We start from the raw sequence: 20097 nt of genomic DNA, 5'->3' as shown, positions 1-20097 counted from the left end.
TGGAGGTGGAGGTGGAGGTGGAGGTGGAGGTGGAGGTATGATATAATGTGGAGGTGGTAGCTGAAGGTGGTGTAGGTGGTCATTACGTTGTTGGAGGTGGTCGATGCGATCACATTAAAGCGAATATTATATTATGGTTATGTATCAAATAAAAATGACTTTAAGGGGGTGTTTGAGATTGCTTATTTTAAAACAATTTATGTTTTTTTTAAAAGTGTTTATTAATTTACGTGGTGTCAAACCGAATTTTATAAAAAGTATTTATTAACTTACGTGGTGTCAAACCGAATTTTATAAAAAGTGCTTGGATTAGCTTTTGGCGGTACCAAAATGCAATAAGCTTATAAGTTGTCTTTTAGTGTTTGGTAAATTTTGCTTATACATGTAAATGACCAAAAAGGACATGAAAATATCCCATCGTCGGCCAAGGGTTTGATTGATTTGCAGAGGTCCCCATCATCCGCCAAAAACTGGGACCAAGGCTTTGATCGAGGGTTTGCTCATCGGCCAAAAATAGGGACCAAGTGTTTGATTGTTGGCCAAAAACAGGTTTGAGTTGGAGGTCGATTTCGATTTTTTATATCAATTTTTGATTTTGATTTGGATTTGGATTTTGATTTTGCAGATGGTCAGTTTTGATTTTGCAGGTGAAGGTTTTATGGATTTGCAAGTAAAGGTAGCTTCACTGGTCGCTCGAATGGAGAAGGTAGGTTGCTGGAATGGAGAAGGTAGGTTTATGGTTAAAAAGGTAAATTGGTTTCCGAAGCTAAAAAATTGAATAGTTAGAGAGGAGTTAACTTATCAAAAACTCCTTATTATCATTTTAGCACCGATATAAGCATTTTTTTCCTTTCCCCATCTAAATACTAAAAATTGCTTATTGTCAGTACCCCACCAGAATACGTCAATAAACAGTTTAAATAAGCAATCCCAAACACTCCCTTAGTTTGAGCTCATCTTAATAAACCAAAAGGAAAATATTTTTTGGCCCATGTAACATCAAACATGAAACATTAAGTTCTAGCCACGACGCCGTTGTTCCTTTCTCTTTGTTATGACCTTAAGAGAAGAACTTCGCTCTTTTTCTTCTGCCTCGTTCACAAGGGCACTTCAAAGAGAAAAGAAGGAATTCCCGTCAAAAGGTCTGAACATCTTTGCTGAAATCCTTTCTCTTTCTTAGTATAAAGAGGGTCCAATCAAGCAACCAGTCTTTGGATGCCACGGCACTTACCTTCCCTTCCAACCATTGGCGTATCAGCTTCCAAAGCTGATGCTTTTTATCCAATCCAGTATTTGTCCCTTGATTTTGTAATCAGATCCATCTGTCCCTCTCTTACCTTCCAAGGAAGGGGCACGGTTAGCCAATCACCTGGCAYTGGGTCAAGAACTTAAGGAACGGGCGCAGAGCCCTAGTGAAGAGGTACCTCCATACTGAACACCAACTCACACCGAAAGTGAAACTAAAAATCCACAAGTAAAAACAAAGAGAATATCCTTCCATTAAAACTGAGGATAATATTAGCACCACTTACATATTCCCTTTCATGTATTTGTAATCCTCATAGAACATAAATTTTAAAAAAATATATATTTATAAAAATAAAAATAAAAATAAAAATGGAATCTAAGGGGTGGGGGATTCCACCTTTCCCCTTGTACACCACCTTCATTAATAATTTACCTCAAATTTATAAAAGAGAAGAGCAGAGCAGAGCAGAGCAGAGCTACTAGTTGTTATTTGACTCCATTTCCTGCTGTAACAACTTCTGTTTTTCTGTCAATCTGGTTATCTTTTCCAACAACTGTCCAGCCTTCCTTTTCCCTCTGTCTGTACCATGATGTGCCAAATCCACCAGCACCCCCATCACCCCCATCTCTTGAGCCTCCACCAGATACTTCTCATCTCCTGAACACAAATGCACCAAAACAGCAGCTGCATTCTCTTTGTTTCTTGGTGACCCACTTCCCATAAACTCCACCAACACTCCAACCGCATCCGCTTTCCCGATCCCTATCTTTCCTTCCGGATGGCTCGAGAGTATCGCCAGAATCGCCAATGCTTCATCTTTCATCCCCCCTTGTGGGTCCGTTAACAGCTCCATCAGAGTCGAGATTACGCCTGCCCTCACTGCCCGCCCCTTGTTGCCTTGATATATGCAGAGGTTAAATAATGCGGTTGCAGCGTCCTTCTTTCCTCTTTGGGTTCCTTCGCTTAACAGCAACACAAGAGGCGGGATTGCTCCTAAAGACCCGATTGTTACTTTGTTTTCGTCGATTACAGACAGGCTGAAGAGGGTGGCGGCTGCGTTTTCTCGTGCTTCCATGCTGCCTTTCTTTAGCACTAAAACAATCCCGGGGACCGCCCCCGAGGATACGATGCTACCTTTGTTTTCCTCACAAATGGAGAGGTTGAGGAGAGCGGTGACTGCATGTTCTTGTGTGCGGGAATCTGGTGCAGTCAGGAGGTGTGTGAGAAGAGGGATGGCGCCAGCTTCAGCAATGGCGACACGGTTATCGGCATTTCTTTTTGCAAGGAGGCGGATTTCACCGGCAGCAGTCCTTTGGTCATCAGGACTGACGGATTTGAGCTTCGAGAGGAGAACGTTTATCATGGAACGTTCTGCAGGGGTGCAGGCAGAAGAGGACCTAACCGAACGTTGTGGTGGGTCCATTCCATTGTTCTCACACCATTGGGCTATGAGGCTACGTAATACGTAGTTGGGTATGAGGGCAGTACTCGTCAGATTTTGCTGTGTTTTGGGGCATGTGCCGTGACCTGCTGCCAACCACTTCTCTATGCACGAGCGCTCGTAAGTCTACACAAATGGTAAGATATTTGTGATCAGCATCTGAATGTTGTCTTTAACTTATGTACATTACAAAAAAACCCGCTTTACAGGACACCTAAGATGTCTAACGTCTTAGATAAAAGTGTCCTATGAAAGCATCTCTTTTAGGACGCTTGTTTTTACAAGACATTTTTTTTTCAAAAAAAAAATGGCATATAAAAAGACTCATAACACGTTATATTTCAAATTGTCCTTAAAAAACTTGAAAGGACACCCAAAAGCATCCTACCAACTTATCGTAACACATTTACAAGACGACTTAAGTCCTATAAATAATCTATTCTATCAAAGACATTTAGATATATTTAGCATCTTACACAGCTGCTATGTGTGTTGAGAGAGAAGATTCTGAGATAAAGATGATGGTGCATTACCTGCCCAGTTGAGACGATAACAGGATCCTTCATCAACTCAAGTGATATAGGACAACGGAAATCATCAGGTATAACTGTACCCTTGTGATTTTTCACTGAAGTTTCATGTCCACTTGAAGTCGTTGGAGCAGAGGTTTCCCCGGGTGGTGAATCTACGTTTGGATTCTCCGTCTGCACAAAATCCTTGATTCGCTTTAGTAACATTGACATCTTTTCTATTGTCTCTCCTGGATCACCATCACTAGTAGTAACCATTTCATGCAACGTTAGTGATTCATGTGTGAGATCATGTATTCCCGTCAGCTGCAGTTTTTCAACTAATCTCCTTAAGACAGCTGGATCTGCCACCACATCACTACCTTTGTTGTAAAGGGATGAAAGATCTTCACTCAACTCAGCATCTGGTGCATCGATTCTATCTTTAGCTCTTCTGAACTGAGCAAGAACAAGTGCAACCTGATATAAAACAACAATAATCAGATGTTGGAGGTAAGAACCTATCTGCAGTATTTTTAGGTTTCTGGGGCCTGCTTGTTTCTTGTTTTGATCAGGGATATAGAGGAATAAAATTTTAACCTGTTCTTTAACTTCATCTGATATGTCGAGTTTTTCAAAAGAAATGCCATCTAAATCTTGCTCCAAACGAGCTGTAACTTTCTGGTACTTTCTCATGGTTTCTTCTCTCTCCAGCGCCTGCAGGCAGAGAAACACTTTGTAAGTAAATTCTTCTTTCTTCAAGAGTTATGGAAAAACATTCAACAACTGCGTTGACTTCGATCAAATTTGACTGAAAGAAGCGATTCGATATACGATGTAAAAGAATAGCCTACCAATCACACTCGGCCTTCCTAATTAAGTTCCTGGAGATCGTAAGTTGGTATAAATGATACAGAATATGAAACATAAAATTTGCTTCTGAAACATTGATGACCGAAGTAAACAAAAGAACAAACAAAGGGGTTCCTTTCATTTTTATGGAGCAGTGAGAAGCCATAACTAGCATGTACGAGAGGATTTGCCAATAGGCATGCAAGAAATAGTGCTAGTTTGTTTATATTTTAGGAAAAAGTAAGATATTTTTCTTTATTGAAACTAGATATGGTATTACAGATATTAAATGGTGGCCTTGTTGCTTTAGAAATCACAGGAAAAATGTGCTGCTGAGAAGTATGCTATGTTTAGGTACAAAAGAAAAACGCATTCTTCTTGCAGCAAGGGAAATCCATTTTTAAATTACAATGTTTTGAATAAGCCCTCACTGGTTTATGAGTTATGGGACATGCAGATAAGAGGTACGTGCAAAGATGAAACAAGGAAAGCATTCAACTTGCAGTAACTTTAGCCAGAAACTCCAAAAGTAGTTCAAACTGTTTGTAGGTTGGTTACTCAGAGATTCTGGTCTAAAACCATAGATGGATCAATTTACATGAACCATTCCACCACCACCAAGTAATACACATATGCATATAAGGACAACTCAATCAATCAATGCACAAAAGCAACATATTCAAGGACGGTTTCCATCTGACATCCAGGACTGGCCTAAGAGCAGTTTTTTTTTTTTGCTTAATAGTTAACATACTATTTTGGTCAATCTTGATAGTGTCAGAGTTACTACAAGTCAAAATTTCCTGCTTGGACTTTGAACTATTTGGCAGTCAAGTCTTAATTTAATATATTCACAATTTAAGGGAGTCATGATACAGATCAAGTAATTTATACATTTATAGAAAGTTATGCCGTGCTCCAACCATGTATAGTTAATCTGATCCTCAATCTGAGACAAAACTCCATTGTAGAATTTGGCACATAAGCATTCATTCGGCCAACCTCAAGAGGTTGGAAAATCCTACAACCCTAGTTAAGTTGATTTTTGGCGTAAATACCACCCCACGGTACAGTGTGTGCCCCATAAGACGAAGTCCATGTGAAACCCATATGAACATTATAAACTGTTAAGAAAGATAAACAGAAAAGATGATAAAAAAATCGGGTATAAAGAATGAAGCAGGATCTTCACTTGCACGCTTTCGACTATATAAAATAATAAAAGATTTTGAGTGGCTACATATCAGAAGTCGCCAATTTAAATTTGGTTCATCTGCTTTCTCAACAAGTGAAGGTTAACTAAATAATAACATGATGGATTTGAGTCATTTAAGATGTACTAAGGGATCCGAAGTGCTAGCCTACAAATATGGAATATTAGTTCCTAAGGCTTTCTTTTACTGCTCCATGTCACTATAAGAATGTTAGGTGAACATCTTCTCTCCAATTCGGGAAATAGGTCAGTCATTTTTCTTGAAACCATCACAATGGGATATGGTCCAAGTGAAATTGTATTCATGTGTTTCTTGATTACCTCTAGATGTAAACTCACAGGGAAGTGCTAGCTAATGGTCAAGTAACCAATACCCAACCCTGCAAACAATCGAACTGCATACTTGACATCCTCAGACTCTCAAACTTCAAGGCTCTCAACCTTCTAGCCAGCCAGCTTCATTATGTAGAGAAGGCAAAGATTAAGATCATGTACCTTCCTTCAGACGTCCTTGAACTTCTGAACCAAACCATTTTTCCCACAATTACACCCTATACATACACATGTGACATCTGGTTCTATTTTTTCTTCTACATACCTTCCAGCCATTCATTAGATGGTTGCAGCAAACGTTTAGGAAAGGTACACAAAAAATCAAAAAGTGATAGAATTTATGTGTTGTTGGTAAGGAAGGCACACTACCATATAGGATCACTAATGCTAAATCCTCTCAACTCCGAAAGTTATATTTTAACTTATGGATCGAGAATCATGTTAACGCTTCTTCTCAATATCCTATAGATCTTCTGAACCAACAAAATTTGGTTTGTTTCTGCAGAATTACCAAATGGGAAAGATGACACAGCCTTTATAAAGCTCTAATAATCAAAATCTTTCATAAATATGACTCGTAGAGAGCTGATCCTAAATATACATAATAACCACTTTATCATATTTGTTCACTACACCATCCAAATGGTAGATGCAAATTAAGCAATAAGGAAATTAAGGTAAATTTGTCATGGACCAAAAACAGATATCAGCTTTAAATCTAGACGATAGACTGAAGTGACTCCATTAGGAAAATTTAGACTAAGTTAACAATAGCAATGAGGAAATCTAGTTTCCAAGAACAGAAAGGGAAGTGGTTCGATCCAGATGGTGTTGATAACCCAGTTTACTACCCATAGCAAATTCAAATAATTAGCATGAGTCATGCATACAAACATCCCAGTAGCAAAAAGTACTCTTTGTTATCTGAATCAAGTACAGCACAACAAATAAATTTGATGCTATTATTTGCATAACGACCCTTCAAACAAGACAAATCTTAATAAGGATTAGACTATTTCACAATAGATTTCAAAACATAATATGTAAGTTCTACCAAATTATTGAGTTCAAGCTGATCGTAGCAAGAAAACATTTACTAAACCCTAGGCTTGTTTAAGCTGCCGGATAATTTGATTAGATCTTCTCTTTCTATAAAAAAGCATCAACCAGATCGTGTAAGCAGACAAAAAAACCATTAAGATTTAAAACCCTAGGTTGATTCCAGTCTTCCAACGATTCTTTGACCCCTTCTTTCAGTATGTTAACAACAAAATCAGCATTAAATTTCCATAGATTTTAGAAATTGATGTCGAACAGAAACCAATATTGCGTTCTCCCACCAAACTAAGAGCTAAGAAGTACAAAAAATAATCAGAACCCGGAAATAAACACAAAAACAAAAACAAAAAAAACCCAAAAGTCAACGAATAGATTCGATTTATAGAAATGTACCAAATAAATCTTGCTGGCTTCACTCCCTAATCGAAGCAACTCCTTAGCAGATTCCAAAGCCTCCATCAACGAAAGCAAAGATCGGTAAGAATCATCAGGAAGAGAGTCTTTGATATCACGAATCTCTTCAAACAGTGGACTCAAAAGCTTTAACCTTCGTGCTAGGTTGAAAAACGGCTTCCTCACCGTACATCGATAATCCGATATTGCCGAAATCTCATTCACAATATCAATTAGCTTCAATATCAGTCCACTCTTCCCTCCCTCCGCCATGACAACACCTTTCCCAAAGATCTAAAACAAAAAACTTCCAAAATCAAATTCAAGAACTGAAGCAATTTACCCTAAATTGATAGCGACAGCTACCGAAGACCAGGCAAGGTCAGAGTCGTCCCTCCATGAAAGAGAATATAGAGAGAGTGATGATGATGATGATGGTGGTGTCACGAGGAGGAATAGAGAGGTGAGGGGGGTAGGCTTTGGTTTTTTGTGTGGGAATGGCGCGGCTGGTGTGAGCTTAACCTAACAATTAACCATGGTTAAGTTTCACTGATGATGATTCTGTTATTGACTTTTTTGGCTGGTCTTAGCTGGAACTGAGAAAGCAACCACGATTCTCTGCTTTTCAGCTTAAACGGCTTAGCCGACTGGAAGCTGGCGTGGACTGGTTTCAGTTATTTTTCTCTCATCTTATTTACAGAACAATAATTTTTAGGTTCAGAAATTTATACCGCTGATGATGTGTATTTGATGCATTGAATATTGTATTTTACTCTGGAACTGGTGATTTTCATCTGAAGAAAACGACCTTTACGGTTATTCAGCTGAAAAAGTACACCTAATTAAATAAATTTCTTAAAATAAAGAAAACATAAATTTTGGGGCTTTTTTTTTACTGATTCTTCGCTTTAACAAGTTTTTGAGCAATTGTATATATTATCATTTTGATTAATCAGAAGGATATTCGTGCAATGCCGATAAATATATCTTTATTTTAGTGTTTTGTTTTATTTTTTGTTATCGTTGATATAATATGGTTTATATGGTTTTGAGAAAGATAATAATATTACTTTTAAATAAAAATAAATTTGAAAATATCATAAAAATTTGAAAAAAATATATCGATATTAATATCAAATTAATTATTTAAAAGTTCTTATTTTTTGTACAATTTCTTTAATTCAAATTTTATTATAATTTAATTTAGGTATAATAACGAAATAATTTATTTTTGACTTAACAATATAATTTTTATAAAGATAATGATTCCATTAAAACTCAATAATTATCCTAATTATATTTTAGATTTTTTATATTTAAAATAAGATTTTTATCCTCTATTTGATTATGTCTATCAGTAATTAATTAAACGAATTCAAACGTAAAGCTATAATAAGTTGTACTTGTGCACAATTTACTTGTAATCTTGAATTTTAAGTAATATGAATCAATAAACAGTACTCTATGCATGAAAAATGGTTTTTGAAAGTTTTTTATCAAATGCTTTATAATATAGTATAGATAAAAATTATTGATGTTAAATGTTTAAAAAAGATGAATAATATTTTATTAAATATTTTTATAATATAAATAATATTATAATTTTTAAAATGGAGAAGTTATTCTACCTTTTTCAGAAATTTTGAAAAATCTATTAGAGATTTTCTAAGTTTATTATTATGACATATTATAATAATTTATATTAATCACAAAAATATCTAGAATTGAAGTTGATTTATTACATAATTACCGAAAATATTCAAATTAGTACAAAATAACCATTTATTTGGTTAAAAAATCAGAAAAACCTTCTTTTACGAACCGTATATTTTATAGATTTTTTTGTTTTTTGTGGGCCATATTGCAAAAGAACGGTTGCCTTTTTTAAGAAATTCTCGATTTTGCTCATGGTTTTTGTAAAGTGAGCCCGCAATCTTCATTTTCTTTAATATATTCATTAAAATAAAAAATATGAAAATTATGGGAGTTTTATCTGATTTTGGGGTTTTTTGTCTGATTTTGGGTGTCAATTGATTCTCCAAATAAAGTAGGATAGAGATTTTGTTGTATATTTTACTCCAATAAATTATTTGAAAAAGAGGAAATAGAGCTTTTGTTCTTTATTTTACTCCAATAGATTCTTTAAGAAAGAATTTCAAATTTAGAAAATTCTATAAAACTCGATAGAGATGGAATAAATTGTTTTTAAATTTATTTCCACAAATAAGATTAAACTATTATTATTTTAAAGTGAACTAGAAGGGTACTCGTACAATACAACGAGACACATCTCGATTTTAATGTTTTCTTTTATTATTTATCTCCATCGATTTATAATAGTCTTATATGGTTTTGAGAAAGCGATAATATTTTTATGTATAAATAAAATATAAATTTGAAAATCTCATAGAAAATGGAAAAAAATCACCGATATTAGTATCAAAATAATTATTTAAAAGTTCTTGTTTTTGGTGTAATATGTTTGATTCAATTTGTTTTAATTATAATTTAATTTAGATTTAATAACAATGTAATTTACTTTCATTTTAATAATATAATTTTTTATAAAGATAATAATTAAATATTTTATTAGACGTCAATGATTATCTTTATTATATTTTAGATTTTTTATATTTAAAATGAGATGTTTATCATGTATTTAATTATATTTAACTAAAGTTAGTTACACAAATTTAAACATGAACCTTTAATAAGTCGTACCAGCATAATTTACTTGTTATTTTGGATTTTAAATAATATAGATCAATAAACAGTATTTGATTCATCAAAAGTACTGTTTTAAATTTATATGTCAAATACTTTATAATATAATATAGATAAAGATGATAAAAATATATGATATTTTAAAAAATATAATTAATGTTGAAATCTCAAAAATAGAAAATATATTGAGCGAAATATAATTTTATTTAAAGATTTTCACTTTTGATTATTATCTTAGAGAAATTATAAAAAAAAAACCTATTAGAGATGCTTAAATTACTTTAAATTGGAAAAAATCTCTAAAAATGATTTTTATAAGAGATAAATAATATTTTATTAAATATATTGAATAATTAAATAATATAATTAATGTTGTAATTTATATCTATACTATATTATAAAGCATTTGACAAAAACTCTTAAAACCCTTTTTTTATGCATAAAGTACTGTTTATTAATGCATATTACTTAAAATTCAAGATTACAAGTAAATTGTGCATAAGTACAACTTATTAAAACTCTATGTTTGAATTCATGTAACTAACTACGGATAAACATAATCAAATAGATGATAAACATCTTTTTTTAAAATATAAAAAATCTAAAATATAATTAGGATAATTATTGAGTTCTAACATAATACTTGGTTATTATCTTTATAAAAAAATATATATTGTTAAACCTAAATTAAGTTACTATTTTACGTTAAATTAAATTATAATAAAAAATTCGAATTAAAAAAATACACAAACAAGAACTTTTAAATAATTAATTTGATACTAATATCGATATAACTTTTTACTAATTTTATATAATATTTTCAAATTTATATTTCATTCAAAAATAAAAACATTATCGCTTTCTCAAAATCACATAAAATCATATTATATCAACATAGATAAAAAAAACAAAACATTAAAATCAAAATATATTTCGATACATTAAACAAGTAACTTTCTTGTTACATTAAATAACAACTTATTTAGCAAAAACTTCTTTTGCGCATTTTTCTCTTCTTTTTTTTTTTTTTTTTYTTTTTYYTTTTTKTTTTTTTTTTTGACCYACTTTGCAAAAAAGTGGTCATCTTTCTWYWAATTCTGGTCGAATAAAATATGCTTAAAAAGTATATTTCGTCAAAAAAGCGGGTTTTTATCATGTGTTTTTGCTTAATGTTTGTTTATTTTCTGTTGAATTTAAGGACACTCGTCTTTTTCTCATCGTGCGTTGCACGGTGACGAATTTGGTTTATTTAAAAATTATGTAATAAAATTAAGATGAGAGTGATTCGTTGTTTTATTTATAATAAAATGCAAATGTATTTCGTTTAGAGTGTGGGCTAAAAAAACAAAACACATATAGTCACGTCATTTTGCTTTATCAAATTCTCATCAATGTGGATTACTAAATTCAGTATCAATAGAATAATTATGAATACTCAAATATCACAATACCATATAATCACCATTAGTTCTTCTTTTATTACTTTGATGATATTTGACATTGAGATATATTGATTTATTAATGGTATATATGTTTATTTAATTTTTTATATAGATTAACATTTTAAGAGGCAGGGACGGAACACAACCGTTGTAGTCCGGGGGGCCGAAATATAAGAGCATCTTCAATAGATTTTCCAAAATTGAGAAAATAGATATTTTAGGCATATTTTTGCTCCAATATGCTCTTTAAAATTCTCCAAAACTGAGAAAACATGAGAGAGTGTAAACAAAAAATGATTACAATGAAAGAGAATCATTTTTTTATCATATTTACACCGATAAGAATCCTTGATATTAATGGTTTATAGGCCACTGACATATCATTTTTTGTCTTTATTTGACCCCAAAAATGGATTGGATCGAAACGACTTTCCTACCAACGGGAGATTGGCTGGGGGCGGGGAGCTCGAGCCCTGGTTTTAATAGAGTTTTAATTATCTATTTTGAATTTTTTTTGAAGAATATGTTGAAGATGCTATAATATTGTAAAAATTTGTAAATGCAAATGATTCGTTTTTAGACTATTAAATTTTAGAAAAAGATTGATTAATGTAATATTAAAACTTGAAACATTCAAAGTATTAACAGGAAAATAGTAATACCAACTTAAACATTATTTACATATAATTAATATATTATATTATTTACTCTAAAAACTTAAACATTCAAAGTATTAACCGAGAAATAGTAATACCCGTGTAATTTACTTTAATATATATTATATAATATATTAGTGATGGGAATGACTAATAATATTCTGAAACGACATCAACTTCTTTACCTATAAACTCGATAACATCTAGCATAATTGAATCTAAAACGTGTTATTCTATAAGACAATAGATTAATTGATGATCGACTATATACCTATTGGTTAGAAACCGATTGTCGCATATGACGGTTGGGTTTTTATACAGTACTTGCAAGTAGGATAAATGTTGTTTTGTTACTTATTTATTTAAAATATAGTGTAATGAAATGGATAATTATTCATGTCAGACAAACATTTATCGATATTCACATCCTATTCATTAAATGTATAGAGGGGCGTTCAAATACGACCCCTCTAGATTATACAACCGATGCAACCCGCTTATCCACTATCCATTTTTTTCTTTTTTGGTTTTTTTATCATGGGTAATTACAACTTATCAAATTGTAACCGTTGATGATCAAATGGGCGCTCCTGATTTGATTGTCCGGTTTGTATAAATGTAAAGTATCGCATAATAACTCACATCTCTCTCTCTCTCTCTCTATATATATATATATATATATATATATAAATAAACGGGTAATGAGTAATGGATAACAAAAAATCGTTTATCCGGACCCTACCCACTAAAATGTAGGGTAAGAGGTTTATGAATAAACGGACAAAAAATAATTTACCAATAGGTTTATTCAAAAAATTACAACATAATAGGTAATGGGTGTATTCTTACCATTGCTAGACCTAGTATTAGATTAGTTAACCATAAGCATATTGGTTAACCTAGTATTAAAATGGTAACAGGTTTATTTGGGCTGATCAGTACTTCAAAATATTTTGTACAATCCAGAAATTCAAACATTTCTTATTACTAATTTTGTTGTTTCTCCATGCACTTTGCAACACTTTCATCAGAATGTATCTGCTTCATTTCCTTAACACATCTGGCATCCATGGAAATCGATGTTCATATTGTTTGCAACGATACTTTTAGTACATTAGCTCATGATCTTGGGTTTTAAGTCGTTGCTAAAAGTCAATTTATCGTCACAAACAGTTTATAGAGACGACATGTCGTCACTAGAACTCCTTGCTGAAACATATCGTCACTCAAGCTCATTTTTCTAGTAGTGTATCATGGTATGTACCACTAAACATAGGATCTAAAAGAACGGTTTCCTAAAGTAGACAAAACAAACCTATATCTTTCTAACTTTATTTGGTAGATGTAGGTGTACGAGCCAACATACACACAACTCGACTAACGACTAATCTATGGACCCTGAAGTTAACAGTAAGACAAACCTTATTGTGACCTTCAAATGACTTGAACTGCTAACATTTGATCTTTCTAACTTTAAATCTATCGTTAGTAGGTTAACGTTGCCATCTCTTTCGTAGTTCCTCGCTCTTATTCATTGCATATCACTCCCTATATTGTCACTATTTTGGATGATGCGTTTGTGGTCGTATATTATTTGTTTTGAATAAAAATTACTATAAAGTTTTACCAAACAAAAATTTTAGATTAATACTATAATTTTGATGGGATGCAAACAATTTGGTTACATACACCAAATAACACTCATTAGAATTTTGTTGTTAATATATTTATCCATCAAGATGCTTGTAGATATGTGCCTCAGATCCTCGTTTCATATTGTATATGGTGGCGTCATTCAAAGGTTCTTGAATAGAAACATTGAGAGATTTCCGTACGATCATGTTGCCTTTTCCCACACAGTTGTTTTGGACGTAAGTCAACAAATTGGGTGACGTTAGATCGCACCCTAAGTGGCATATCATACGTAACGATTTCAACTTACTCTTTTTTGGCCATATTAACTCTCGTCTTCACATAACAACGTATTTCCTCTGTCAGTTTCTCTCCCACACCGCCATTATTAAACCAAAAGGAAAACTCGTCTTTATTTCATTGTCTTATCAGCGTCAAGTATTGTAGCTTCATCATTCACTAGTAAACTTCTCTCGATGGTCTTTCTTTTTATGATTTTCTACCATTTTTGGTTTCCATGTAAATCACGAAGTTGTCTCCGATATCGCTACATAATTTTCTCTATGAATCACACCATGTTTGAAAGATTTAGGATATCTGTGGTCTTCCACATCTAAGAAAATTTGAGTGTTGAAGGTAAGAAGGTGATAGATCTATGGGACGCTAATTTTGCATCTAGTTTTATACTCGTAAAGAATTTTTATTTTGTAACCGTGAATGTCGATACGAAATTGTATGTATCGTCATTAATCTCACAATGTGACCTTGGGTAAATACTGTTTCGGGATTAAAAGGCTGCTTGCATTCTCCTTTGTTTTACAAAAAAAACTGTATTGCTAATCATTGATTCGTTTCCACCAGCTTTTAAAGGTATTTTTGTCTTTTTATCATTTAATCCCTCTCCCTCTCCCTTAATTATATAATATGATCATCATATTTATTTAAGGATATTTAAACATGCTAATAATGAACATATAAATATTTAATGTAAAATACTCATATCCAATCTGCCAAAACAGATAGAAACATAACTATTTTTATTGTTCAAATAAAGTTTACTAAAATGAAATCAAAGTTGACTTTTCTAGAGGGCATGGGTGTTGGCATTTTTTGATTCAACTCGAGAAATCCACAGACAACATTCAGGAACTTCCAAACCAAAGAAATGCAATGAGAAATGAAATGTTACGCTTCAATATACAAACACTTCAAGCCTATTGCACTAGAAGTGATCATCATGCTTGCTCTGACTCATAGGCTTTGAGAGAGGATCTGCCAATTTTGCATCCGAATATGCTATTGTGCTTGTAACTCTCTCAGCTTACAACACTACTATTTAATATAAAATGTATCCCGACTGCAATTTAAAGTTATCACAATCGGTTCGGAAACTAGCATTTGTATACCCTTGGATACATAGATTTTTTTCTTGATCGTCGTACAGTAAGAACGTACCTTCGTTTCTTCTCAAATACTTCAGGATATTCTTCACTGTTACCCAGTGAGCATCATCGGGGTTTGACTGATATCTGCTCTTCATGCTTAGGGCATACGAGACATCCGGTCTAGTACATATCAAGGCATACATGATAGAACCAATGGCTGAAGCATAGGGAACACCCTTCATACGATTTATGTCCTCTTTAGTACTAGGACACTTAAATCTTTCTCAGTTTGTACACCATGTGCCATTGGCAAGTTTTCTTTCTTGGAACTCTACGGGGCTGTTTGTTTGGCTCTTAATGGTTACATTAAGAGCCAACCTCTTAATCGCTAAGAGGTTAGGTCTGTTTGGCAAAAAAAACAACTCTCTTAATGGTTACAATAATCTCTTAACCATTTTGCATCTACTACCTCACTAAACCATTCAGATGTTTATTTTTCCAACTATGCCCTCTCTCTCGTCATCCTCACACATCGCTCACATCACTCACAGCCCCTCCCCCACCCTACGATCGCCGCAGCCTCGTCTCCGGTCGCCTCGTTGCCGTCGCCTCGTCTCCGGTCGCCTCGTCTCCGGTCGCCTCGTCCTCTCCTGTCTAGGGTTTGCATCTAGTCGCCGCCGCTCGTCGCCGCCTCACATCGCCGCTTCGTCGCCGTCGCCTCGTCGCCTTCCACAGCCTCACGTCGCCGCTTCGTCGCCGTCGCCTCTCCTGTCTAAGGTTTGCATCTCGTCACTGCTACGTCCTCTCCTGTCTAGGGTTTGGTTTAGGGAATTTAGCATTTTTCTTTGGAAATTGATGGTGTTTATTGCTAATTTCATGTTTGTAACAATGTTAATGATGATTGGATTACCGACATTTTGCAATTTCTTGAGGATTTGTGATATTGATATGAAGAACAACATCTTTTTTTTATAAAAAAATGTTTAGAATTGATTGTATTTCTTGAGGGTTAAAATGGTAATTTGTTGTCATTCACAGAACAATTACCAAACAACTTTGTTTCATTCAGCACTTAACCATTCTGACCCTTTTAGCCATTCTAACCTCTTAGCTATTTTGAACTAAATCATTCAGCAACTGCCAAACAACCCCTACATCTTGAAGCATATCAAGATCTTGTCAATGTACGTACTTTGGCTTAATCCAATTAAACGCTTAACATATTTCTTTATGCCAAGGATATTTGGTGTCTCTACTAGATCCTTTATCGCGAAACACTTCATTAGCCAAGTTTTACACCCTCGGGCGTTGGGATGTCTTTTTTGATGATCAATATGTCATCAACATATAGGATCAAGAATACTATTATGCTTATATAGGGATTCTATGGAAGTTCTTCTATCTAATTTGTGATTATGCGTTGAATGAATAAACAGATAAATTCAATAAAAAAAACTTCTTATATACACAAGATTCCAACTAGGAGATGTTTCATTTAGTCCATAAATAAATTTAAAAGAAATAAAATACAACCTCCATTTAATGTTTGTTTTGGATTTCTAACTAAAAATTGTAATACTTATTTTACGAAATATTCACATAAAAAATAACCAATATTAAACATCTATTACAACTATTATGCTTTTGAATTATGCGAATTTTTATAAATAACATAACACTTTAGCATACTATAAACCATAAGAACACTATTTTTGTGAATGAAAGTTATAGTGATAAAAGGTAAGAAAATATCACCATCTTAGATCAATCTTAATTGAAGATCAACACTAATGTGGTGTATCGAGATGTAGTGGATCAATCCTCATGATAAAACGCAATTCAAGTTGTGGAGATAAGATTAAAAATGATCAAAAAAAGTCAAAATATTTTCTTACATTTCTCAACTTAACTTCTATTTTCACATATCCTTCGTCTTTGACCCATAATGACAAAAAATCCATTGGAAAAACTACAGTAAAAGAACAAATATGTTTGCTCTTTCAATTGTTTTGAAAAAAAAACGTCTTTTTCTTATTAAATGATTATTTAGTTAAAAGACAACGATACCCTTCTTCATCCTCTTCCATCCTCTTTTTGTACATTCATTTTTTATTAGTATAAAGGCGTTAATATCTCGTATTAAAATATATATATATATATATAGAACTTCTGAATGCATCAAGGACGGACCAAGTGTGGTGGTTATAATTGCAGGTGACAACATATTGTCCTTCTGTCGTAGCTAAAAAAAATTAGGTTCGTGAAAGATACAACTGTATTGTTTTAGAAGGTCTCACCGTTTTAGAAGGTACAACCGTACGAAAAAAAATTCTTGAATCTATCCATGAAATGCATTATATCATCCTTATTGTTAAATTAATGGCATTAGTTTAATGTACATCTTAAAGCATCTCCAACAAGTATGCTATTTTTTTCTTTTTTCTTTCTTCCAAATTTAGAGATTTCCCTTTTTTTCTCTCTATATCAGATAAGAGTTTAGCATAACTGTAAGAGCAAATTTTTCTCAAACTTCCAAAATATCTAAAATAACATAGTTGTTGGAGATGTTCTAACATTAAAAGATATATAGATACAGATTTTCAAAACAATTATTGAATTTACACTCAAATTCTTACATATAAAATCTGATATTTTAGGCCACAAAATATCAATAATTTAGTCTTAATTTTGTTATCAATTATTGTAACTTTGAATCATAATAATCAATTTTATTGGGGAATATTTAATTTTTGCAAGTGTTGTGAAGATATTTTTATTTAAATATAATATAATATAATAAAATGGAAAATTGAGTGTTTATTTAATTTTAAATCACCGATTTGGATCCATAGCATGTGGGCGGGGCCCAAAAGGACTTGGACAACAGTGGCATGTGAACCGTCATAAACAATTCATTATTTAGCGGCCTTAGCCCTGGTCCAATTTTTCTATTTTTTATTTTTTTTATTTTTAAATCAAAATAAACAAATTTAATATTAAAATTCAAAATAATTTTTTATGTGCTATCTTGTAAAAACGACGATTATAAATTATGAAAGTTAATGATCGTTTATCAAACGCTTACTCGGGAAGCACTTACCAATTCATATGGCAAGGATCAAGAATCTTACCTGGTAAAAGCGAGACAAGAACTAAGAGTCTTACCCAGTAAGTGAGGGCGACGACTCATACCATGGTAAGCACTTACCGGGTAAATTGTTGCATGCGATGTCGTTTTGGTGGACTAAAATCTTACCCGTAAGTATATAATAGTGTTAAATTTTATTGGTAAGCACTTATCGGGTAAGTATTTGGTAAACGGCCCCTTAGTTTTAACGTATTTATTATGTTATATTTGGTTTAACAAACGATTATAAAAAATTATTAGGTTGTGCATTTTCGAGTCTTCACGCTTCACTCATTTGTTGATAATCGTCTTTGACATTTCATCGATTTTAAGACCGATTGAGAAAGATCCACCGAAAATTCGGGAACATGGAAATAAATGAAAGGGTTAATTATGGATTTGGTCCTTGTAGTTTGGTGGTTTTTATTAAATGGTCCCTAAACTTCATTTGTTACGTAATATAAGTCATCGTTTGCACGTTTCTAACGATGTGGTCCTCATTGTAATGTTTCCGATGTTCTTCTGTTACGTGTAAGGACAAAATAGTCATTTTATAAAAATAAGCAAAGAAACACCTGAAACTCACTTTCTTCCCTTATTCTCTATCTCCTCTCACTCTCATGGTTTCTATTGAGTTGAAATTATTTGGTGGTTGTAATGTGGTATAAGAGTTGACTTGGTTAGGTTAATAAAAGGATTACAAAATAAAATAAAATAAAATAAAATAAAAGATGAATTATTTTGATCAAAGGCTTTAAAATAATTTAAAAATACAAAAAAAATTGATTATTTTAACTAAAATTATTAAAGAAAGGAGAAAATTAATTAAAAATGGAAAAATAAGCAAAAATAATAAAAATGACCATTTTGCCCTCATAATAATGGAAATGGTGGACGATGGTCGGGTTGAAGAATCAAATTGTTACAAACATATAAAACGATGATTTATATTCCGTGATAAATGAAGGTTAGAAACTAATTTTGGCAAAACAACCGAATCATAGAGACCAATCCGCAATTAACTCTAAATAAAATGTTTTAATAGAGTAAATTATGTTTTAGTCCATGAGGTTTGTTCAAAATTTCTATTTTCATCCTTGTAATTTGTAATTCATTTGTTTTTCATCCTTACGATTTAAACTTAATTGTCTTTTTCATTCATGTGGTTTACAATTCATTTCCGTTCTAGTCCTTCATACTTAAAAGTAGTTTCAGTCTCAGCCTCTCAAAGATGAAAATAGAAATGAGCTACAAACTATAGAAAAGAAAACCTCAAAACCAAAAGAATGAAATTCATAATTTTTAACAAACCATATGAAAAAAAAGGTAATTTACTCTAGAAAAAACCTTCTTATGGCCGCCAACGCCAAGTAGAGGTGGCCAAAAAACGGTTCTGGCCCAGGCCGGTTGGGCCCAAATTGGGCCCGGTCCCAAAATAGTGATCCCATAACCGGTCCCGGTCTCGGTCCCTGGCTGAGCCCAAACCCGTCCTATGTATATAAAGTTTAAAATTCTTTTTTTTTTTTAAGTTTTTTTTTAAATAGTGTTATTCTAATACACTTGAAAATATACTTAAAAAATACGTTTTTTGCAAGAACTGTGAACATTTTGAGTTGGTATCTTCTCCCGTATACCATATGACTTATATACAGTGAATAGAGGGTAAATGAAACAATTAAATACACTTAGAAAGTTAAAAATACATTTAAAGATAAATTTGAAGATACATTTTTTTGGAAAAATCAGACTGCGCCCATAAACCGGTCTAGGACTGGACCAGGCCAGACATTTTTTTTGACGAAAACCGTAACCGATTACTAACCTTTCATGTGAAACATTTGGGCCAATATAACCCCAAAGCCAATTACCATACTTCACATTTCATGTGAAACATTTGGGTCAACATCTTGGTTCACAATGAGGTCCAAGTCCATTGTCATAGAGCCCAATTTGGGGAATTTTAAATGAAACCCGTTCAGTTTACTAAATCTTTTTCATGTAAAATTTGTTTGATTTAGATCGAGAAAGTCATGTAGTTTTATTAAATGATGTGCTATGACTTGAATCTGCAATCAATCATAT

General features: G+C 32.8%; 1 protein-coding gene across 3 annotated transcripts; it reads right to left on the bottom strand.

The window, feature by feature from the left end:
* Positions 1–1716: 1716 nt before the first annotated feature.
* On the bottom strand, positions 1717–7536 carry LOC112517606 (U-box domain-containing protein 13-like). Of its 3 annotated transcripts, none has more exons than XM_025124948.1 (5): positions 7204–7536; positions 7050–7109; positions 3800–3916; positions 3224–3679; positions 1717–2816 (listed from the first exon to the last, which is right to left on the bottom strand). In XM_025124948.1, exons 1-5 carry the CDS (start codon positions 7240–7242, stop codon positions 1728–1730), a joined length of 1761 nt encoding a protein of 586 aa, XP_024980716.1. In that variant the 5' UTR covers positions 7243–7536; the 3' UTR covers positions 1717–1727. The 3 variants fall into 3 exon arrangements, with proteins under 3 accessions (XP_024980716.1, XP_024980715.1, XP_024980714.1); XM_025124947.1 differs by having other exon boundaries at positions 7050–7344; positions 7418–7532; XM_025124946.1 differs by having other exon boundaries at positions 7050–7536.
* Positions 7537–20097: the final 12561 nt, after the last annotated feature.

The sequence above is a fragment of the Cynara cardunculus genome, assembly GCF_001531365.2.
Source record: "Cynara cardunculus var. scolymus isolate 2C chromosome LG 9, CcrdV1, whole genome shotgun sequence".
In the NCBI taxonomy this organism is placed as follows: domain Eukaryota; kingdom Viridiplantae; phylum Streptophyta; class Magnoliopsida; order Asterales; family Asteraceae; genus Cynara; species Cynara cardunculus.
Note: the sequence above shows the minus strand (reverse complement) of the source record. Positions and strands in the feature narration are given on the sequence as shown.